The sequence below is a fragment of the Nomascus leucogenys genome, chromosome 4 (genome assembly GCF_006542625.1).
Source record: "Nomascus leucogenys isolate Asia chromosome 4, Asia_NLE_v1, whole genome shotgun sequence".
NCBI lineage: Eukaryota > Metazoa > Chordata > Mammalia > Primates > Hylobatidae > Nomascus > Nomascus leucogenys.
In genome coordinates, this window is record NC_044384.1 from 131,278,229 (window position 1) to 131,303,646 (window position 25,418).

The 25,418-nt window shown below is 39.4% G+C and overlaps 1 protein-coding gene across 1 annotated transcript in view; it reads right to left on the reverse strand.

Annotated features, from left to right (window-relative positions):
- KAT2B (lysine acetyltransferase 2B) overlaps positions 1 to 25,418 on the reverse strand; it is a 114,919-nt gene that overhangs the window by 11,117 nt on the left and 78,384 nt on the right. Inside the window, exons 8-13 of the mRNA XM_030812274.1 lie at positions 23,879 to 24,004; positions 20,510 to 20,646; positions 17,194 to 17,402; positions 15,751 to 15,877; positions 6,256 to 6,366; positions 2,919 to 3,062 (exon numbers count right to left, since the gene is read on the reverse strand). Of these exons, the coding sequence (XP_030668134.1) occupies positions 2,919 to 3,062; positions 6,256 to 6,366; positions 15,751 to 15,877; positions 17,194 to 17,402; positions 20,510 to 20,646; positions 23,879 to 24,004 (854 nt within the window). The remainder of the gene's footprint in view (positions 1 to 2,918; positions 3,063 to 6,255; positions 6,367 to 15,750; positions 15,878 to 17,193; positions 17,403 to 20,509; positions 20,647 to 23,878; positions 24,005 to 25,418) is intronic.

Consider the following 25,418-nt stretch of genomic DNA (forward strand, 5'->3'; position numbering starts at 1 on the left):
AGTGTATTAACTTCACCTCCCTAGAAAATATCTTCACTTCAACTCCCTACCATGACCATAAAAACCAATGCCTTCCAAATGAAAGTATGTCCTCATCTTCTTCTCCTGAAGTCCATAGCTCAGTCCTATCATCTACTGCTGTCAGTTTTAGGGTCTCCCAAAGCAGAAAATTTCAGTGGAGTAGTTGCCCATCTCCAATACATCACCCAGTCTTCGCATGTCTCCTTATAAAAAAATTGCATTGAGTTTCCCCATCCTTACTTTGGCTTCTCCAACCCCATCTCCTTATATTGTCACATGTAGATTAAGATTTAAGAATTTATCCCCCCACCCACCACCCAGCCTATCCACACATACATGTACATAGGTATATGTATGTACACACACACACACACACACACACACACAGAGGCACATATATGCCCAATTATGCTTGCTCATAGCCTATTCGCACTTTCTCAAATAGTGCCTTCATCACCGACATAACAATGGTCCTACCTGTTCATGTGTCCACAAATGTGTTTACACTGGACTCTGAGCCTCTGCTAATGCAGATTTCATTATCAGGCTGCCCAGTTCAAAACAAATCTCCCACAAAGCCATGTCAGGTGACATGAGGCCCCTACAGATCCTACCTTTCCCTTGAAGTCAACACTCACAAAGTAGCACTTAACTCTCCACTCTTAGTCCACCTGTCCAACTATACTAGTTTTCTCTCTCTCTCTCTCCTAATGACAACTACAACTTATTCTGCTCCTATATACTTTTAGGGGCTAGGAAATGCCTCAGAATATTCACTGTTTCTTTGCTGCCACCATAAATCCCTACCTTCCTTGAGGGGTTTTTCACAGTTGGAGTAAATAATACTTATAAAAAATCAACTGAATTCTGTGGAAAAAAATACTACATGAATCCAAATATATTTTTATTGATGTGACCTCAGATAGCTTTTTAAAAAACTAGGTTAAGATCTCCAAACCTTCATCACCCATTCAATGGAATGTGTGAGGGAAGGCTGGAGGCAGAGGGGGAGGAGAGGAGAAAAAAGAATGGGGAGGGAGCCTTGGCGTCTAAAAAGTTGACTGCTTTGTTAGCCATCTAAAATAGCTCTGCGCTTCTGGCGTTCCCCTGTAGGTTTGAAGGGCCAACAGATCATGTACAATGTGAATTTGCAGACTCTGCCAAGGGAATCCTGCTCTCAGCTAACACCGTGGGGATGAATTAGTGCTGCTGGGAGGAGGAATGAGGAAAGAGCAGCTGACAGCGGGGTGATGGCTTTAGTTGGCCAGCAGCCTCTAATGCGGAACGATGTGCTGCTGAATCCAGACCTGCTCATTAAGCTCCAGAGAGAACAATGAGGAAAGCCAGCTCTTCAGAGAGACAGGGAGAGAGAGGAGCCTGCTGTGCTTTATTAACTCTTCCAAGTGCCTACTTGGAATTCTCTCTTAGGCTGACGTCTTTGAACAAAAAGCAACAAAAGTTGTTTGTATTTTCAAAAAAAAAAAAAAAAAAGCCTTTGCTCACTTCCCCAGGAAACATAAGAACAAGACTGAGCCACTTTAAGTAAAAGAAAAATACTTAATGAGTAACTACTATGCACACCAGACACTGTGTAAAAAGCTTTAGGGCTGTTACGTAGATAATGCCTGACAAAAAACTAAGAACTGGGATTAAGGAGGTTAGTAGAAACCAGAAACAAAGATGGGTATAAGACAGATGTCCTCCTTAGCTATTTGTTAGAGAAAAGTGCACTAAATGAATAACAGAAGTATCAAGTGGAATTGATGTGGGATGACACAGCTGCAAACTCCACCCAACTGGGGGCAGCCAGGAGGTGATCCTGGACTTAACACACAAAGTTCTTTCTTTCAATAAATGGCCTTTGTGGACTCCTCAGTTCTGTTCTTTTCATCATGAGTGTTTTTTTTTTTCTGCCTTAGAAAATTTACAATTATTATGTATTCAACTCTATCAACCTTCCCCTTTTACTGCTTCTCTTTTCATTCATATGCATAAAAAAGTCACCTCAATAGCAGATAACATATCACTTAATACCTAGAAGGATAAGTCTTCAGAACTTGCAATGAAAAAGCAGAGATTAATATACAGTAAGGTAAATGTCTATGTAAGATGAATAATTGAAATTCAAATAGGTGGATCAAACTGCTGCTAGAGAAGTTCAGAAGAGGAACTGGAACACACGCTGAAATGGTTTGATTTATGTGTGTGCTGAGTGAAGGGGGTGGTTAATGGACAAAGACACTTTGGAGAATAGTAAATAGATGTACTTGGAGTATTTGGAGATGAAAGTAAAGACATAAGAGTGGGAACGATAATTGAGGCCAGAATGTAAAATGGCTTGAAGGTGAAGTTAAAATATGTCACCATATTTTACACATTTTGTATTTTACACAAATTTAAAAAGTAATGACTGTTGTAGAAATGGTAACCGAGAAAGGAAACAGATCAAGGATACCTTTAAAGAAGAAATCTATGGCCAGGCGCGATGGCTCACACCTGTAATCCCAACACTGTGGGAGGCCAAGGCGGGTGGATCACTTGAGGTCAGGAGTTCGAGACCAGCCTGGCCAACATGGTGAAACGCTGTCTCCACTAAAAATAAGAAAAATTGGCTGGGCATGGTAGCACACGCCTGTAATCTTAGCTACTCGGGAGGCTGAGGTACGAGGATTGCTTGAGCCCAGGAGGCAGAAATTATAGTGAGATAATGCCACTGCACTCCAGTCTAGGTGACAGAGAGACTCTGTGTCAAAAAAGAGAGAAGAAATCTATATAACACACAGCAAACTGAGAGTTTGCTATCCAGTAAACACATACACACAGCACCCAAGGAAATGCAACCCACCCCAGCTAAGACTGGCCTGTACAGAAGATAAATGAGTCAAGCACCTGCTTACCTCCTTCTGCTTTTTAATGATGACAGAAAATTCTGTGTAAGGGATCCGTGGATTTAGCTCACATCCCATTAAAGTGGCTCCTTCATAATCCTTGATATAGCCAACATATTTGGTTTTAGGTATTTTAATTTCTTTGGAGAAACCCTGAAAAGCAAGTACATTCATTCATATGAACACCATGTACCAAATATCTACTGAGTGCTAACTATGTTCCAGGCACTGTGTGAGGAATCAAGACAAGCTTCTTTGAAGTTCTCATTGTACTATGCTGAAGAGGATTAGCTTAAAACCACCCATGAAGTTCAAAAACACCAGAAATCTAACTGTGTAAATAGGAAGCAAGACAACATTTTTTAAATGGCCCTAATAAAATGCAAGAAATATTAAAAGGTTTAAAACAGAAACAGGTATTAAGTAAAAATTAGGCTTAATTTTGTATTGAATTACATAATTAAATATGACCGTTGCAAATTTCTCCCAAAGTGGTGAGGGGGTCCCCAGGATTCTCAACAAATCAATAACTAACATTGATCTAAATTATCAAAGAAAAGATGGTCAAAAAAATAAAGTGATTAGAAACTTAATGTTTCAGAGGAAATGAAATCCTTTCTTTGCAGGCAAAAAAATTCCAGACAGTCACAATGTGTGGTTGTTTCAATGACATTAATGTTTTGTAATATACTCATTTACATACTTTAAGCCATAATAACAGACTGCTTCAGAGTATATATTCAAAATTATAAATAATATATTTATAATATAAACATTATTTTCCTTAAGTATCTATTTCAGTTATTTGCAGAAAATTTCTTCAACTTCAGCACCATCACCAGCAGTTCACTGCCTCATCTTTCAACAAAAATTTATTTTCCAATTATTGCCATCATCCTCAAAGAGGACTACAGACAAGTCATTTAAGAACCATAGCTGAGATCGCATGCTTTGCACTACAGTTACAGCTGAGGAAAGCTGATGCTCAAGACCTCAGTGAAACAATCCAATTAAGTTCTCAGTGAGTTTTACCATAAAAGTTAAAATGCATCTCAAACAGTGAGAAGATAATAAATAGGAGATTATTTATCCGTCTTCAGAGCACAAAAAGCTTTCTAATTACATAAGAACACATTAAAAAAAAAAAAAGTCTGGCTGGGTGCAGTGGCTCATGCCTATAATCTCAGCACTTTGGGAGACTGAGGCAGGAGGATCACTTGAGTCCAAGAGTTCAAGACCAGCCCAGGCAACATAGCAAGATTCCCTCCCAACCCCCTACCATCTCTACAAATGATTAAAAAAAAAATTGCTGGGCATGGTGGCATGCACCTAAGGTCACAACTACTCAGGTGGCTGAGGCAGGAAGATCGCCTGAGCCGAGGAGGTTGAGGCTGCAGTGAGCTATGATCATGCCACAGCACTCCAGCCTGGGTGACAGTGTAAGACTCTGTCTCAAAGCAAACAAACAAACAAAATCCAAACAGAAACAAGTCAAAGATTTTATGTAATAAAATCTTTAACATTCTGAAGATTTAAAGAAAAAGCCACAAGCAATGTTGAAACAAATATTATCCAAGGTTAATATAGTTATATACTAATAGTTCTCATAAATCGATGTACAACTAAACATTTTTATAGAAAAAGAGACAAAAGAAAATGAATTAGCAATCCAAAAAAAGAACAAATACGAAGAATTGATAAACATGGAAAAATAAATCAAAGTTCACATAAATAAATTCAAACATATACAATTTATTATCTGGAAAAGTGGTAAATTTTTTTTCAGTTACCAACTCCTTTCCTGATCCCCTTATACACTGCTGACAAAAATGGAAATTTTTAAAATATTTAGCAACACATTACAAAAACCTTAAAAATGTCTGGAAGCAACTCTACTTCTAGAGATTTATTCTAAGCAAATTACCATCAATGAGGGCAAAACATGTGCACAAACACACACCCATACACATGCACATTACCTACAAGAAACACCTAAATAGCCAAAAATGTACTGGTTAAAGAAATTATTTTCTATTTCTACAATAAAATCCTAGGAAACCATCAAAATTATTATATACACAGTAGGAACCAACTTTTATATTTATATACACACAGAAAAAAATACTAAAAAGATTTATGTCAAAGCATTAACAGCATAGGTATGAGCTGAGAGGAAAAATAAAAAATTTTAACATAAAAAAATCAAAGCATTAACAGTAAATTTCTTTGGGTGATAGAATTACAAGCCATTTTTCTTTCCTTCTTTTGCTTTATTACATTTTCTACAATGATTATACATTACTTTTATAGTCAGAAAAGTAAATGAAAATGTTTAGGAATTATAAATCACTATTAAAAATAATATGCAGTCAAAGAATAGTCCTCAAAAAGCTGAGCTGAAAACTTATTTTAAGACTTATTTAAAGAGAGACAAGTTCTCACTATGTTGCCCAGGCTGTTGCAAACTCCTGAGCACAGCAATCCTCCTGCCCTGGCCTCCCAAAGTACTAGGACTACAGGCATGAGCCACTGCACCTGGCCTGCGCTGAAAACTTCTGGTAAGAAACTGCTAGGACAGAGGCCTGGTGAGGTGGCTCACGCCTATAATCCCAGCACTTAGGGAGGCCGAGGCGGGTGGATTGCTTGAGTCCAGGAGCTCGAGACCAGCCTGGGTAACACGACAAAACCCTGTCTCTACTAAAAATACAAAAACTTAGCTGTGTGTAGTCACAGCTACTTGGGAGGCTGAGGTGGGAGAATCACCTGAGCCCAGGAGGTCAAGGCTGCGGTGAACTGAGACTGCACCACTGCAGTCTCAGCGTAGGCACCAAAGTAAGACCCTGTCTCAAAAAAAAGAAAGGAAGGGAGGAACGGAGAAAGGAAGGAACTGCAAAGATGACAGCCAAGCTCCCAGCCCACTATGTGCTGTAGAATCAGGACTGTTTGCAGGTTTTTATAAACTCCAGGATTTCCTCTCTGCTGTCATAAATGGAGGCCTTCCAGAAACTGAATGTTTTTCTCATTCACAGAGAATGCTACCCACCAAATTCCAGGACTGGGAATTTCTTAGTAGAAACCATATTTTAGAATGTTAGGATGCAATATTATACCTCACTGACAGGTGACATTCATTCATTCTCTCGACAAATAGTTATTCAGTACTTACTATGTGCTAGTGACACTCTCTAATCCAGGCTGAAGCTTATTTTTGACATAAGGCTTGTAAAACAAATGCCTGTTCTTATAAGCAGAAAACACTGGGGGAGAAACTTATTTGGAAGAATGCTACCTGAGAACATATTAAGAAAAGGAATGACAAAACAGTGTTGCGCGGTGAGAAACCAACCTGTTTCTTAAAGTATCCAATTGCATATTCATCTGCATATGTGAGGAAGTTGAGGATGTCATGCTTTATGTGATATTCTTTCAAATGATTCATCAGGTGTGTTCCATAGCCCTGTGTGGAAGTTAGTATACAAACAAATACATTAGATTGGGGAGAAAAATTTTTACAAATCCATCAGGAAATGATGGCGAATTCAGGAGTTTGTACTTTTACATATTTTACCAACCAAGACCTTTCCTGAAGGAAATATATTAACACCCTTTCTTGCGTTTCTTAACTTTGAAAATAAGCTATAAAACCAAAACAAAATCAAAATCCTTGCTTCAAAGATAAAAATCATCATTTGACAATATAAGTTTCTAGTTATTTGAAAATAACACACCAGGGCCACAAGTTCCTAGCTCAATATTAAAGATCACTTGCTGAATATTAATATAAAAGTTTTCAGAATGAATGTAGTTTATGAATTTCTGCTTATCTTTAAGGTATTTGAGATTCTCAGAAGAAAAAAAGATGCAAATGAAAAGTGCTTATCTTCACTAGAATATTTAGTAATCCAAGTGTTTACCGTACACCACAAACTGGCAACCCTTCTAAAGAACTGAATCATCACATATATAGCATTTTAAATTTGGTCTTATCAGACCTTTCCAAGTAAGGTCTGAGAAGCCCAGAATCTCTGAATCAGCCAGAAGACATTAGAAAGTAACTAAAGGTAGTGAACAATGTAGAATAAACTCAGTGATTGAAATATTTTTATAATATGAAGTTTTTTCAGTGACAAAGCTTACAGAAAACGTATAAATCTAATGTGATTGTTTCGGAACCTCATAAAGAGAGATAAAAGTAAATCCAAGCATCCAGACCCAAATATCTTCGCATAAATTTTCTACAATTTGGTGGCACATTTTTCTAAAGAACTCAAATATGCTCCCAGGTATGATCTCATAGAATCACAGTACGTCAAGGACAGAAGGATCTTTGGAAGTCATTTTATCTAAACCCCTAACCCATATGAGGCTAGAGGTCTTTTGCCATCTATCATGAAAAGGCAATCTGCTAGAACACCTCCAATGTAGGCCAATTCCTTAGTGGTGAGATAGACCGATTCATTTTCAGGCATCATATGGTTGGGAATTCCTTCCTAACGTTCACCCAAGATCTGGTCATTTTTATTTCTACTTATTGACCTTAGTTCTACTCCTAGAGCTACAAAGACTCATTCCTGCTTTTAACAGCCCTTCAAGCCTTTGAAGATTATGCTCTCTCACACATGCCCATCCGTACTTCCCCAGTCCCAAGCGAAGCACCATCAAGGCTACAGTCATTCCTCATATGGCATGACTGAATGACACCTTATCAAACTAATCACTTTGGTTTTTGTTTTTTTTTTTTTTTTTGAGACGGAGTCTTGCTCTGTCGCCCAGGCTGGAGTGCAGTGGCACGATCTCAGGTCATTGCAAGCTCTGCCTCCCGGGTTCATGCCATTCTCCTGCCTCAGCCTCCCGAATAACTGGGACTACAGGCACCCGCCACCACACCTGGCTAATTTTTTGTATTTTTAGTAGAGACAGGGTTTCACTATGTTAGCCAGGATAGTCTCAATCTCCTGACCTCGTGATCTGCCCATCTGGGCCTCCCAAAGTGCTGGGATTACAGGCGTGAGCCACCGCGCCCGGCCACTAATCACTTTTTTCAGAGTTTTTTCTAATATAACAATGCCTTTCCAAAGCATGGATCCTAGGACCAAGCATAATAATAAGGGGACGGTATGTCCAGTAAACAGAACAGTATCATCATCTCCCTCTTCTGCAAATTATTCTTCCATTGATGTCACCCAAAGACATTTTAGCTTTTAGCTTTTCCCAAACATATCATAATACTGAACACTGAGAGTTTGAATAAAACTTGGATAAAAAGACAAATGAACTATTTCTCTCCTTGAGGAGACGACAGTAAAATGGGGAAGATAACATAGAAACTCATGTGTATAGAGGTATACTATTCAACAGAGTAGACACTAGCCTCATGTGGCTACTGGGCAACTGATATGAGACTAGTCCAGTTGGAAATGTCCTGAAGTATAAAAACACACTAGGAAAAAAATTCTCATTACTAACATTTTATACTTATTACATGTTGATATGACCATAATTTTAGACATATTGAGTAAAAAAAAGTTAAAATTAATTTCACCTGTTTCTTTTTACTTTTTTAAATATGGCCACTCAAAATTTTGAAATTACATATGTGACTTGCATTTGAGGCCTGCATTACATTTCTGTTATACAGTATTTGTACAGAGTGATATATTTGTATCTTCAATAGTGGGCTGGGTGTGGTGGCCTATAATCCCAGTGGCTCACGCCGATAATCCCAGCACTTTGGGAGGCTGAGGCGGGCGGATCACGAGGTCAGGAGATCGAGACCATCCTGAACAACACGGTGAAACTCCATCTCTACTAAAAATACAAAAATTAGCTGGGCGTGGTGGCACGTGCCTGTAATCCCAGCTACTCGGAAGACTGAGGCAGGAGAACGGCATGAACCAGGGAGTCGGAGGTTGCTGTGAGCCAAGATCTGAGCCAAGATCGCCCCAACGCACTCCAGCCTGGCAACAGAGCAAGACTCCATCTCAAACAACAACAACAACAAAAACAACAAACAAAACAAAACAACAGTGAAAAAGACCATAATCAAGGTGGTAAAGAGAAGGTGAACAGAGGAAAAGAAAATGTTTAAGCTAGGCCTTAAAAGAGTTTGTCAAATTGAAAACAAGAGAAGGAAATGGATTAGAAATCTAAACGTAAGGTAAAATAAACCTTTACAAAAGGATTGTAAAAAGATATAGGAAAGTGGGCATATAACTTAGGGATACAAAAAGGCTTCGTAAAGAAAATATAAAATGCGAAAGCATGAAGTAAAAGACTGATTATTAAGTAGAATACTTCAAATTTTAAAACTTCTTCAAGGCACCATAAGTAATCAAAGATACCATAAACAAAAAACAAATGACAAGTGAGGGGGGTGTAGTTGCAACATATATTACAAAGATTTAATATCAAAAATACATAAATATCTTTTATAGAATCAATACAAAAAAGAGATAGAATAAAAGAAAATTTGTCAAAAGCTAGAACAAGAATAAACATTACCAGTAAAGAGATATGTTGGACCTCAATAGTGATCAGAGCACTCTACCATAAAATGAAATATTTCACTCGACGGCATGCAAATATGTTTACAGTTTATGTACCCAGTGCCAGTAATGGTAGGGAAAACTATTCTCTCCAACACCACTGGTGAGAAATGTAAACTGGTAGACCCACTGAGAAGGCAATCTGGAAATAATTTTTTAAATTTAGACTGGCCATATTCATTCCTATAGGAATTCTGCTTCTCAGTGTCTAAGGAAACATTTCCAAACAGAGCATTGTTGATGATAGAAAATTACCAGAAATAAGCAAATATGTCTTCAGTAGAGAAACGATTACATAAATTATGGTGCAACCATATTATAAAATACTGTATAAAAAGAATAAAGTAGCTATATATCAGCATTAATAGAAATTCCTGCAATTATGAAAATGTTCTTTATGTATGCTATCCAATATGGTGATGATTAGTCACATGTAGCTACTGAGTACCTGAGTAACCAAGGAAGTAAATATTCATTTTAATTTAATGTATCTAAATACACATTTAAACAATCACATATATGCACTAAAGCTGAAAGGTCTCTAGGACAATGTTAAGTTTTTTTCCAGTAAGGCAATGCATACAATATGAATTCCATTTATTTAAATGAGAAAAAAGCAACAACAAAACACACAATCACCTCTTATCTGTAAGTTCAGTAAGTTCCAATATATGTGTCAATACTAAAGTACCTGGAAGGATGCGTACCAAGCTGACAAAAATAGCAGGATGGTAGTGGGAAAGGGAAATGGGATTTTTGTTTTATCTGAAAACGCATTTGTGTATATCTTATATAATTAAAAATTATTTCTAAAAAAAAATATTTTTAACTAGAGGAAAGCAAATGGTTGGCCAGTTGGAGTGAACTGCATGTGCACAGGAAAAGTAATGTCTAAAAATCAGTAAGAAATGTGTCTTCTGATGAAATTCACTTTAACACGGATGTCGATGCAAGAGAGATTATGTTGTATGCACCTCTTGTAAGGAGTTAATAGAAACTATAAATTTGTCCCCTTCATCCATAATCCAATTAATTTTACTCAAGAACAACAATGGTTCTTTGGTAAATAGCTTCTCAAAACCTGCATAAGATATTTTTCATCAGTGACCACAAATTTGTCATTTCTCCAAAAAACTTTTCCAGGTTCCAAGTTGCTTGTGAGAAGGGGCTGTGTCTTTTAACTTGAACTTCCTCTGTATCTACCTAGTATTTGTGACTAGCAGTCATGGTAGTTTAAGTACTGCCTTGGTTAGAGAGGCAGTGACAACATAAAGCTATTATAAGCAAATGTTTATTTAGATTTTAACCCCAGACCTATTTCCCCTTGTTTGTACACCTTTATTTTTACCTGCCATCAAAAGGATCATTTTCTAACTATCTGGTAACTTCAGTGTTTATTTAAATACCTATTATGGTAAATAAACATTAGCTACATAATTTTAAAGCTATACATAATATCAAATTCAATTTTTTTTTTCTTTTGAGATGGAGTTTCACTCTTGTTGCCCAGGCTGAAGTGCAATGGCACAATCTTGGCTCACCGCAACCTCCACTTCCTGGGTTCAAGTGATTCTCCTGCCTCAGCCTCTGAGTAGCTGGGATTACAGGCATGCACCACCACACCCGGCTAATTTTGTATTTTTAGTAGAGATGAGGTTTCACCATGTTGGTCAGGCTGGTCTCGAACTCCCAACCTCAGGTGATCCGCCTGCCTCAGCCTCCCAAGGTGCTGGGATTACAGGCGTGAGCCACCGTGCCTGGCCCAAATTGTTTTCAGATTACAGGATATTCCAAAATCAGGAGAGGAGCTTCAAGTAAATTCTCAAATGTTATCTTGTGTTTTCAGCACAATAAATCCACATAAAAATCTAATTTAAAGAATTCACAGGAATTTATCAGCATGATTCTCCAAAATTACCGTATACAGATTTTAAAGTGCCATTTAGCCAAGATTTTTAATATAGTAAATAAATACTTAAAATGTCTGCTTATGGTTGGGCACAATGGCTCACGCCTATAATCCCAGCACTTTGGGAGGCCAAGGAGGGAGGATCTCTTGAGACCAGGAGTTCGAGACCAGCCTGGGCAACATAGGGAGACGCTATCTCTACAAAAAATAAATTAGCCAGGCATGGTGGTGCACATCTGTGATCCCAAATACTCAGAATGCTGAGGTAGGAGGATCACCTGAGCACAGGAGGTCACAGACACAGGGAGCTGTGATCATGCCACTGCACTCCAGCCTGGGCAACGGAGCAAAACCCCATCTCAAAAAAATTAAAATAAAAATAAAACCTCTGCTTATGAATTTGCTGTTTTCAATAATATAGGCTACAGCCACTGGGACCCATTCAGTTTTACTCCATATTGGAGCAGTGCTTCCATATTGTCTACTGTTGCTGGGTTGGCAGAGCTCAGCAGTTTTTATCTTAAGACTATACGCCAGTGAAAATGTAAATATCTTGGGCAGTGTGATGTCTCAAAAGTTGTTCACTAATCATTAATGACACAGGACAGTAAAAAGATCAGGAAATTGGCCAGGCACAGTGGCTCACGACTGTAATCCCAGCACTTTGGGAGGCCAAAGCAGGCGATCACCTGAAGTCAGGAGTTCGAGACCAGCCTGGCCAATGTGATGAAACGCCGTCTCTATTAAAAATACAAAAATTAGCCGGGCATGGTGGCTGACGCCTGTAATCCCAGCTACTCGGGAGGCTGAGGCAGGAGACTCACCAGAACCCAGGAGGAAGAGTTTGCAGTGAGCCGAGATCACACCATTGCACTCCAGCCTGGGCAACAAGAGCAAAACTCCGTCTCAAAAACAAAAACAAAAAAAGACCAGGAAATAAATGGAAGAACTGTTTCTCCCATTCTTACTTCTACTAAAGATTGGTTCTTACCATTAAAACACACACACACATGCACGCATGCACACACACACGTTCTTACCATTAAAACAGACACACATGCATGCACACACACACACACTAAACTCATCCCTTCTATTTTGTTTTGAAAGACTAATCTTCATTTTCTAAAACTACAGTTTCAAGTCACTTACAAGAAGTGACTGCTTTTCTTGTTCTTCCTACTGAGTTTGTGATGCTTGGCCACCTTCCTTCAAGTCTTTAGAAAATTACATGGTTGCGGGGGGAATTGCCTTTCTGGGAAGTAGTAAGACAAAGTATCCAATTCATATTAAATACCTTCAGTTTCCCTCTAGCATCCCTAAAAGTGTCCAACTCAACCTTAATCAACCTTTCCAAACAAGGTGTTTGGTATAGCTATCTTTGAAAATAAAAATTATGCCATCTTTTTCTAAAATTACCAACCAAGGACATATTTTCCAGGTCTTCACCCTAAGAAAAGCCAAATAAAATTTTCCTTTAAGTAAGTTTTTAAACTTTGAACATGTGGAAACATCTGGACATTTGTCACTTTGGCTAGTGGGGAATAATGATAAACACAGCAACAGCACCATCTAAAGACACACTGTCAGAATTCCTTGAAAATGCGCCAGAGATCAGTTTCAAGCAAATGTGGGTCTTCACCTTCCCCAGTCAGAATGATGAATGTAAGACTGCTGAATTGCATTTGCCCTTTGATGCTTAGTGCTAGGAGTCAAAGACAAAAAGCTCCACTTGTGCTTTGTGAGAATAAATACATCGCAGCAGCTATTATTGGTGCTGAGGCCGGGCGTGGTGGCTCACGCCTGTAATCCCAGCTACTCAGGTGGCTGTGGCATAAGAACCACTTGAACCCAGGAGGCAGAGGTTGCAGAGAGCAGATCACATCACTGCATTCCAACCAGAGCAACAGAGCAAGACTCCGTCTCAAAATAATAATAATAATAATAATAATTTTAAAAATGGGTACTGTGACCAGAGAGTGAAGCTGTTAATGAAAGCTAAAGTACCAACAGCACAGGCTGTGCCCCTAATGCAGAGAAGGATTCCTTTCAGGGACTTATTTTTGGTTTCTGTAAATGGTATTGCTTCTTTGAAGCTGAAGGAGTCAACAAAATACTTAGACCAGCACTGTCCAATACAGGAGCCACTGGCCACATGTGCCTATCAAGCACTTGAAAGGCAGCTTGTCTAAATTGAGATGTGTTGTAAATGTAAAACACATGCTTGGTTTCAAAGAGTTAGTATAAGGCTGGACGTGGCTGCTCATGTTTGTAATCCCAGCACTTTGGGAGACCAGGGAGGGCAGATCACCTGAGGTCAGGAGTTCAAGAGCAGCCTGGCCAACACGGCGAAACCTCATCTCTACTGAAAATACAAAAATTGGCTGCGCATGGTGGCATGTGCCTATAGTTCCCAGCTACGCATGAGGCTGAGGTGGGAGAATCACTTGAACCCGTGAGGCGGAGGTTGCAGTGAGCCAAGATCGCACCACTGCACTCCAGCCTGGGCAACAGAGTGTGAACCTGTCTCAAAAAAAAAAAAAAAAAAAAAAAAAGACAGTACAGAACACAGAACGTAATGTAAAAGGTCTGCATAATTCTTCATGACATTTAATGCCTGTTGCAGTTATACTAATAATACTTTGGATATATGGGTAAAGTAAATTTCCAAAATTAATTTCACTGGATTCCACTTGCTTTTTAAAAAAAATATATATAACTACTAGAAAATTTAAAAGCACATAATATGTATGCTTTTATAACCTCATATTTGCAGGTTGCTTTATATGTCTATTGGACACATTGCTTTAGACCTTCCAGTAATTTTTCTCAGCAGCCATCTCAATCATCCTGAGCTGCTAATCTTTAATCCACCCATGAAAATCCTAAATGAATAACATCCTTTTTTTTTTTTTTTTTTTTTTTTTTTTGAGATGGAGTTTCGCTCTCATTGCCCAGGCTGGAGTGCAGTGGTGTGATCTTGGCTCACTGCAACCTCAGCCTCCCGGGTTCAAGCAATTTTCCTGCCTCAGCCTCCCAAGCAGCTGGGACTACAGGCATGTGCCACCACACCCAGCTAATTTGGTATTTTTAGTAGAGACGGGGTTTTACCACATTGGTCAGGCTGGTCTCAAACTCCTGATCTCAGGAGATCCACCCACCTCGGCCTCCCAAAGTGCTAGGATTACAGGTGTGAGCCACTGCCCAGCCCTGAATGAATAACATTCTAAGGACATGTTTTCTGGTTCCCTTTTCTTAAAAGCAAGAAAGTAGAACAGGACAAGGTCTAGATGAGAGCTCTTTCTGTCAATTCAGAATCTAATTTATTCTCGCCAGACCGCGACACCAACTGCAATACCAATAAAACACGGACACAGTTCCCGGAAAGGAAGGGACCTAAGCCAAAGACAACTGGGAAGGTAAATTAGCAACATAAAAAACAAAACAAAACAAAAAGACACTCCAACACATGCCAAACCCTACGAGAATAACTTCTGAAATTTATTCATAAATTTACATGACTTGCCTTATAGAATTTCATGACTTCCCTTAAAGAATTTCTTTAGTCCTTGTTTTCCCTTAGGGACAAGGTCATAAGAAATCTTTCTGAAGTGTAAGCTGCCTAAATCATCTTTCTAATCCACATTAACCATATCCTTTCCAGTAGTTCAGTGTCACTAATTGTGATTACATGTTTGTATGTATGTGTAAATTAACAATGAACACTGAGATCTATTTTTCAAATATCCCTTCATTTGCTATAGACTACACTTGAGTTACATATTAAACTTGTACAGTATCCTGGTACCTTGCCCCAAAGTCCAACAAAGCCTTGGTACAACCCTACTTGTTGGTAGGTGAAACCATTTACTCTCCTCACACACATACACATACACTCACAGTGAGACAGAGGTCCCCAACCCCTAGACCATTACCAGTCCGTGGCCTGTTAGGGACAAGGCCACACAGCAGGAGGTAAGCGGCAGGTAAGTAAGCATTACCGCCTGAGATCTGCCTCCTGTCAGATCAGTGGTGGCACTAGACTCTCATAGGAGTGCAAACCCTATTGTGAACTACGCGTGCAAGGGATCTAGGTTGCCTGCTCCTTATGAGAATCTAACTAATGCCTGATGATATGAGCTGGAACAGTTTCATCCCAAAACCATAGCCCTAATCTGACCTGTGGAAAAATTGTCTTCCGTGAAACCAGTCCCTGGTGCCAAAAAGGTTGGAGACCATTGGAGTGAGAGGACTATTCCCAGAAAGTCCTTAAATCCACTTTGAACCTTCTCTGGACATGGTATAGAGAGATCTTCCCAAGCTCTGCAGGACTTAGTGAGAAGCCCCACATTCTGCTTTTCTTCTAAGACCTTGGGTTTACCCTTACCTTGACTTGCTCGTTTGAGGTTACAGCACAGAAGACAATCTCTGTGAATCCTTGAGATGGGAACATACGGAAACAGATACCACCAATAACACGGCCATCTTTAATTAAAGCAAGGGTTTTGTGTTTCCTGAAAGAATAAGATTATGTCAAAGTTTTACCTATCCTAGTTATATAAACATACTTTTTGGGGTGTTCCTTATTAACCAACTAAGAAAGAGGGACATGTCCTAAGTTTCTATAGAAACTTCCTTCATGTAGTCCCTATCTTGCTAGACCATCCTTTTATCTGAACTTTCTAGAGCTAGGTTGCCTGCACAAGACGTCGTCATCACTCCCATCAGAACAAAATACCAGTCACCTAAGAAGTGCCTGAAGTTTACAAACAGAGAACAGAGTATGTGCAGAGGTGCTCTGGAACTGGCACAGCCAGTGCCAAGGAGGGGTCGGGGAGAGCAGGAAGTCATGGACAAACATGGTATGTGTCTCTGAAGAGTTAAGTCTTACTCCAAAATCTTACAGAAACATTATGAAAAAGAATTTAAAATTTACATATAGAATTTGCAAAACTCTGCATTATGGAATCCTTCCCTCTGTCTAAAGCATCACTCTGAATTGTGACAGGCATGGATCACAGTCCCCATAGGCTACTGGGCTATGTATGTTAAAATAAATTCAATTAGAGAAGTTTAGTTCTTTAGGGTTCTGTGGGTTTTGTTTTTTGTTTTTATTTTGAAAAGGAGTTTCGCTCTGTTGCCCAGGCTGGAGTGCAATGGCACGGTCTCGGCTCACCACAACCTCTGCCTCCTGGGTTCAAGCAATTCTCCTGCCTCAGCCTCCCAAGTAGCCGTGATTACAGGCATGTGTCACCAGGCCCAGCTAATTTTGTATTTTTAGTAGAAACTGGGTTTCTCCATGTTGGTCAGGCTGGTCACAAACTCCCAACCTCAGGTGATCCTCCCACCTCAGCCTCCCAAAGTGCTGGGATTACAGGCATGAGCCACCAGCCCAGCCTAGTTTTTTTTTTTTTTTTTTTTTTTTAAGCAATGGATTTTCAAAGTTAACCTGTCTTATATCCCAATAATTGCCCACAGACCTGGGCAATAATGGCACCTAGTTAAGATTCCAAAACCAATATTTTGATTATGAAAAAAGCAGAACATCTTAGTGTTACATTCTCTCACTGCTATGAAGAATGAAGCACAGGATAGTCATCAGCAATGTAAAATATAAAGTTTCATTATCATTAACAAGAAAATTTGTAAATTGTTGAAAATTAATCTTAGCACTTTCAGACATGAAAATTAGCTTGGTGTAGCTCCGTATCCACAGCAAGACAGGAGCAGTAGTATTCGGTGGATGACTATGGCTGACTTTCACTAACTAAGCAGTTCCTCTTTCATTTAAAAAGGAAATAAGGAAGAAGGAACAGAAAGTACCACTTACGGGTCAAAGACGAGCCGTGTGATGTATTCTTTTGGCATTCGGGGCAGCTGGTGGGAGAAAACGTTCTGTAGGCCAACCAGCCACATCAGGATCTTCTTGTTTGGTTTCTGGTTGAGGGAATTGCCAACCACGTGAAATTCAATTACACCCCTGCGCTCTTCCAACCTTGCCGCCTCATCCCTGGCAGAGTGTGCTGACAGAAAGTTGGTCTGATGTGCAAGAGACAGGAAAAAATTACACAGAGCTATTCTCTCAAGACAGTGGGGACGGGACACATCCAAGCTTCTCATCTTTGTTCTAATAAGATACACATTTGTGGATTTTCAGAGTCCTAAATACATGTGTGCACACATACACACAGAGACACATACACATACAAGTTATGAAGACAAGACAGAAAAGGCAGGTAAAGCATTTTGAGAAATTGGAGTATTATATGTGTACATGGATGATATTCAGTGTAGATTAGGGGCCAGCAAACTTTTCTGTGAAGGGCCAGATAGAAAATATTTTAGACGTTGTGAGCCATAAGGTCTTTGTCACAACTACTCCTTCTTCTGCTATAATGCGAAAGCATCCACAGACAATAAGTTAAATAATGGGTGCAGTACTGTTCCAATAAAACTTTATTTAAAAATACAGTAAGCAGACAAAACGTGGCCTGTGGGTTATAGTTTGCCAAACTCTGGCTTAAAGGAATCCTCTCCAGCTGAGCTTTAAGGACCCTTGAGATGACAGATTCAAATTCTCATGACAGGCCCAATAGTAGCACTAACGTATATATTCTTTTTTTTTTTTTTTGAGACGGAGTCTCGCTCTTTTGCCCAGGCCCGACTGCAGTGGCGCTATCTCGGCTCACTGCAAGCTCCGCCTCCCGGGTTCACGCCATTCTCCTGCCTCAGCCTCCCGAGTAGTTGGGACTACAGGCGCCCACCACCACACCCGGCTAATTTTTTGTATTTTTTAGTAGAGACGGGGTTTCACCATGTTAGCAAAGATGGTCTCGATCTCCTGACCTCGTGATCCACCCGCCTCAGCCTCCCAAAGTGCTGGGATTACAGGCTGAGCCACCGCGCCCGGCCTCATGCATATATTCTTAACACCTCTTTTTAAAGAACAGTTTTCTTTCCAGAGAATATCCGTTGACCTACACTCAACCATAGCTGGAAGCACAACCATTTGCCAGCACTTATGCTCCCCATCTTATTTAATCTGCCTAGTGGTTTGCAAGTAAATGCTCCACAAACAGCTCTTCAGGGAAGGAAGGCCCTAACTGGTGACACTTCATCTCATTCGTCCAGAACTGGCTATCCAGGTAACCAGGTGCCACGGTAGTCAATTTCAAGCTACCAACATATGGAACAACCAGCTCACAAAACTCCTGAAAATTTAACAATTTTCTTGTGCATTCCAGTACGCACCAGCTCTAGTATACTACTAAATATTAACATATCCAAAATATTTTGAAACATGTGACTGCATCCTGATGTAGTTTGAATGTGTGCCCCCTCCAAATCTCATGCTGAAATGCAATCTCCAATGCTGGAGGTGGGACCTAGTGGGAAGTGTTGGATCATCAGGGCAGATCCCTCGTGAATGGCCTAGCACCATCCCCTTGTTGATGAATGAGTTATTGCTCAGTTAGTTCATATGAGATTTGGTGGTTTAAAGGGGTCTGGCTCCTCCTCCTCACTCTCTTGTTCCCTCTCTCACCATGTGATGTGCCTGCTCCCAATTCACCCTGCACCATGAGTAAAAGTTCCCTGAGGCCTCGCTAGAAGCTGAGCAGATGCTGATGCCATTCTTGTACAGTCTGCAGAACTGTGAGCCAATTAAAGTTCTTTTTTAAAAAAATAAATTACCCAGTCTCAGGTATTTCTTTGTAGCAATGCAATAGACTAGTACAAATCCCCATTTTATAGCTGAAAAAACCTAAACTCAGCTAATCTGTAATGTTACTAAATCTCTAAAAAAACTATAGTCTTAAGCCTTCACAGACCGGATATCCAGAAGGAAATGGAAAGATCAATTTTAGGAAGAGATTTTTCTATTACAACATTCTGGTTCTCTGAAGTATCCTCAATATCATAAAATAAATACTTAAGAAAACATGACAAATTGAAAATTAACATTGTAATATAATCTCCAAGCCATTTCTTCATTTCCTGGAAGCTGTCAGAAATGTCTTAAGACAGGCATGTCTTGAGAAATGTCATTGCCTTGCATGCCCTCAGATGCAAGGCAATGAGATGACAGCAGCATTTTTACCAAAAATGCCTTACTTGAATCTAATCCTTAGTAAACAATCAACAAATCCAAAAAGAGGGACCTTATACAAAACTAGCGACCAAGACTCTTCACCAATGGCAGTGCTGCAAAAGACCAAAACAGGGCTGGGGAGTTGTTTTAAAGGAGACTAAACAAATGAAGAGATAAGAATTAAATGCAATGCACAATCCCTAACTGATCCTTCAACAACAACAAAGGTTATAATGGACATCATCTGGCTATATGGGAAATTTAAATATGGTTTTATATTAGGCCAGAGGTCAGCAAACTTTTCAGTGAAAAGCCAGACAAATATTTCATACTTTGCAAGCCACACATTCCCTGTCTCAATTATTCAAATTTACTGTTGTAATGCAAAGACAGCTGCAGACAATATGTTTCAATAAAACTTTATTTGAAAAAAACAGCCAGTGGACCAGATTTGGCTTGCAGGCTGTAATTCACCAACCCTGTATTAGAAAATATTGTAACCATGCTAAATTTTCTAAGAGTAATGACTGCATTGTGGTTATGTAAGAGAATAGCTTCCTTATGAGATACAGTACATGCAAAAATAGTTAGGGGTGAAGTATTATGACATGTGTTTTTAATTCCGAAATGGTTCCAAATGGTTCATGGGGAACGGGGAGAGAAAGAAAAAGAGCATATGGGGAGGCACAGAGAGAAAGAGAGAAAGCAAATGTGGCGTAATGTTAACTGCTGAATCTAAGTAAAGAGTCTATGGATTTTTATCACAGAATTTTTGCAACATTTATGAGGGCTTGAAATTTTTCAAGAGAAAAAGCTGGGAACGATGCCTTCAACTGTGAGATTACTAGTACGTGGACCTGTGATGTGATATTCATCAAGGGGAATTACCTCTTGATCAGTTGTTCCTGCCCTCTCCACACTGACCACCAGGTTAAATGCAAACCAGGGTAGCATAACATGTTAACTCTCAGCATTAGCATCCCCACTTCTGACAGCTGGAGTGGCCAGGAGAGCAGAAGAGGTCTACCAGCTGGCTGCCCAGGTTTACCCTGCTGACCTCTGGTCCAAGCATTGCTGCAGGGTCCGTGATGGTAGACATAACCTCGTTGATTAATTCCATCGGAATATCCCCCATAACTCGGGGTTTCTTGGCCTCCTCTAGAACATGAGAATCAGTCATTTTCCTCTTTTCTCCTATGATGATCAAAATAAAAGGCAAAAAATGGGTGGTTCTAAACACAAAACAAATAATACATGCCAACTAATTTTCTTTTTTTTTTTTTTTTTTTTTTTTTTGAGACGGAGTCTCGCTCTGTCACCCAGGCTGGAGTGCAGTGGCACAATCTCGGCTCACTGCAAGCTCCGCCTCCCAGGTTCACGCCATTCTCCTGCCTCAGCCTCTCCGAGTAGCTAGGACTACAGGCGTCCGCCACCACGCCCGGCTAATTTTTTGTATTTTTTTAGTAGAGACGGGGTTTCACCGTGGTCTCGATCTCCTGACCTCGTGATCCGCCTGCCTCGGCCTCCCAAAGTGCTGGGATTACAAGCGTGAGCCACCGCGCCCGGCCCATGCCAACTAATTTTCTAACACCATTGATGTGTACGGAGGTCAACTCTATCTTTACCACCAGGGGAAGGGGTGACAAAGGAAGACAGGAAAGAGAGCTATTGTGAGCTCACAATAACTGCCAACCCAATTCATTCTGAATATTTTCTACTTTCTATGATGATTTTTAACTAGATACATGAAATATTAAGGCACATGTTCCCTCATCTGTAAAAGCAAAGGGGTGATTCTAGCTATTGTTTGTTAATACTCTCTAATATAGTCTCTTCGAGGTCAGGGAACATGGTCCATATGACACCAAAATGTCAAAATGTATTGAAATTTTTACCTTAAGGCCTAAAATAAGACCAATCTTTTGTAAATGTGCAGTGTCTTCCTGGAAAGAATGTGTATTTTCATATTTTGATCTCTATAACTCCATTAGCTCAAGCTTATTGATCATGTTGTATGGATATCAGTAAGAGCCTTACTGATATTTTTGTCTGTTTGACCTATGAATTTCTCAGTTGTTTGTTTAAACCCTCAACCGTTGGTTGATTTATTTCTCCTTGTAGTCATGTTAATTCCACCCCCCCCCCGCCCCCCGGCACCCCACCATATATGTACGGAAATCAGTTTGCATTAGGCTTTGGGCTTTATTGGTTAGTTATTGCTATGTAATAAACCAATCCCAAATGAGTCTTAAAACCATAATAACTTACTATCATAGCTCATTCATTTAGTATGTTTCCTGATGGGTGGCTGATTTCAGCTCATCTCATTCAATCTTGGCAAGCTTGCTCATGAGTCTACCCACTGATTGGAATCTCTGTGCTGGGCTTGGCTATACACACACACACGTATGTATATGTGTATGTATGCATATATATTATGTATATATATCTGTATATTATATATTTGAAATATACCATAAATTGTTTTATTTGTAATAAACAAAATTATGGATTTAATTTTTTATTATAAAATGACACACTTTATCTTTTCCAATGCTTTTTTGCCTTAAAATGATGCCTCACAAAGTGAGCAGGGCCACTAGCCTATCAAGTAGATGCAATCTCACCGTTCCACACAATAGGACAGGCCATGCAAAGGCAGAGAAAACTTTCTTCCACTTTCCTCATGAGAATGCATGGTAGTTTTTTTTCTCCTTTCTATTCTCATGTTTGGTTTTTCCAGTTTTTTCCAGACATAACATGCACTTATTTTTCCAAGTAAATTTTTTGAATTTTTAAGATGTCTAGATCTAATTTATTTCCTCACATGTGAATCCCACTGCTATCTCAATATAACATTCTCCCCATAGCATTCTCACTATCTCTAGTTGAAATGGAGCAGAACAATATAAAGTAACTCGACTGTAGAAGATTCTTCCAGAAATATTACATATTATTTACTAAATGACTTTTGTCGAGTTCTTTTTTTTTTACAATTCTTTTGTTGTTTGTTTTTGGAGACAAGTAACAATATTTTCAGACATCTGACCAATAAGTCCTCAAATTCCATGATTCCCTAAGAGTAATGCTGAAAACTATTTATTTCATAGCTGGGGTTTGTACTTGATATGCCCTCTGCTTGTCAGACTACTAATGGTGTTTATGATTTTTAAAAAAAATCTGAGGCTGAATCCAAGCTCACTGGTAAAGAGTTTCTGCATGGATTAGTGATATCTCCCTTGGAAGTGAAAGGGAATGGTGGCATATGCTAAATATATGATACTTCTTATATTGTAAGGTCCTCTTCTTTCCCTCTTTCATGGTACTTCTTTTATTTAAAAATTTGGTCACATGCAAGATTTGTCTGATGTCAAGTCTGTGGACAGAAATGCAACCTTCAAAACATTCTCTAACTGTGAAATGCTTCTAGGATCAAGAGATATTTTTGTCCGTGTGGTAGATTACATTAATGGCCAAATTCTTTACCCTCTTGGTATCTACACTCTTTGCCATGTGACTTTGCAGTTATTCCTACGAAAGGAATAGACTACCTTTTTCCACTTCTCCACCTCTCAACTCTGAGTTCAACTATGTGACTTGCTTTGGATGAGAGAATGAGGCAGAAGTCAGCAGGGCATGGTGGCTCACACCTATAATCCCAGCACTTTGGGAGGCCGAGACAGGTGGATTACCTGAGGTCAGGAGTTTGAGACCAGCCTGACCAATATGGCAAAAACCCACCTCCACTAAAAATAGAAAATTTAGCCAGGCATGGTGGTGGGCACCTGTAATCCCAGCTACTCAGGAGACTGAGGCAGGAGAATCGCTTAAACCCAGGAGGCGGAGGTTGCAGTGAGCTGAGATCGCACCACTGCACTCCAGCCAGGGTGACAGTGTAAGACTCCATCTCAAATAAAAAGAAAAGGAAAAAAAAAAGAATGTGGCAGAAGTGATGGTTTACAAGTTCTGAGCCTAGGCTTCAAGAGACTGTGTATTTCTTCCTGCCCTCTCCCATCACAAGAAGGACATGTTCCGGGTAGCCCAATAGTCCCAGGAAAATTACGAGAAATATGTGAAGCAGAGTTGCTTCAGCTCAAGTGCTCTAGCCAAGCCAAGCCCAAAACAGAGATTATAATCAATGGGTAACTTGCAAGCAAGCCCAGCCAAGATTGAGTGAGACTAGCTGAAATCAGCCAACTCTCAGGCAACACACCAGATGAGTGAGCTATGACAATAAGTTATTACAGTTTTAAGATGGCAATAACTAACCAGTACAGCCAAAAGCCTAATACAAAGTTATTTCTACCCGTTAAAATCCTGGAAATGCACAATCTGTACTTGGTTCAAGTCTACCTTTTGCACTCCTCAGGTAATGGAGCTCCTGGAGCAAGTCACAGCCCTCTCTCATCCCCTCTTAAGAGCTTACCTGGGTTTGCCTCAAGTCCAGAAGAGGCTTTGCAGGCAGGACTGCCGCTCCCTGCATTTGGCTGCTCAAGGGAAGATGAGGTTGAATTGTATGAAATTGTCCCAGCCACAGGAGGTGGATTGATAACTGCACCAGCAAAAGGAGAAGAAGGTGTTAGATGACTGACTCCTTTCTTGGGCAACAAGAAACGAAGTGCACATGGGACCACCCCGATCCTGCCCAATGCCACAAAATAAGTCATCTTTAAAACATAAGCCACACGCATCAAGATAGTAAAGACAGTAGGGATTATAACTCATTAAATAGAACAAGGATATCTGAGTCTATATTGATAAAATAGTAAATAAATACATAAATAAATTAGTGGAGATGAGGAAAGCTCAAGAATACCAACAAAGAAATAAGGACAGAATGATGGAAGTTAGTAAAAAAAAAAAAAAATCACTATTTGGCAGCCACCATATGATAACTGATTTGGGGAAGATCATGTGTGTAGGCTAAACCCTGTGAGTATAATTTTGATGAAGACAAGATATTTATACAATCTCAAAATATCTCCCCACAAAAGTATTTTTTTTAATTAAAAAGGAAAGGTGGTAATACTGCAGTGGAGAAAGCTGGTGACCACCACCAGAACCATGTGATCCAACTTAACACCAGCAATGATGGGACAAGTCAACATAATATGCCTCCTGATGCAATGGAAAAATTGCAATAAACCACGTTATCGAGACAAGAGGCAAAAACAGAAGACAGCATATAGCTTAGATAACAATACTATATCAATGTTAAATTTGCTGACGGAAAACTATAGTTTTTATGTTGGAGAATATATGAGAGACATCAAAATTACTAAAGGGGCATGTTTTTATGTTAGAGAATACATGAGAGACATCAAAATTACTAAAGGGGCATGATGTTTGTAACTTTCAACTAATTTAGGAGAAAAAATACATATAATATATATTTGTATTTATATATAACATATAAATATATATATTATATATATAGCTCACTCTCTCTCTCTTTTTTTTTTTTTTTTTTTTTTTTGAGACAAAGTTTCGCTTTTGTCGCCCAGGCTGGAGTGCAGTGGTGTGATCTTGGCTCACTGCAACCTCCTCTGCCTCCCTGGTTCAAGCTATTCTCCTGCCTCAGCCTCCTGAGTAGCTGAGATTACAGGTGCCTGCCACAACTCCTGGCTAATTTTTTGTATTTTTAGTAGAGATGAGGTTTTGCCACGTTGAGCAGGCTGGTCTCAAACTCCTGACCTCAGGTGATCTGCCTGCCTCAGCCTCCCAAAGTGCTGGGATTACAGGTGTGAGCCACCACGCCTGGCCTACATAGCTCTCTCTTTCTGTTTTTTTCTCTCTCTCTACTCCTACCCTAAGTTTTATATATACATATACACACACATACACACACACACACACAAATTTAGGAGAAAATATATATACCTATATATAAATAATATATTATATATTTACATATGTAAATATATTTGTATATAATATATAAATTTAAAATACATATTTTATATATA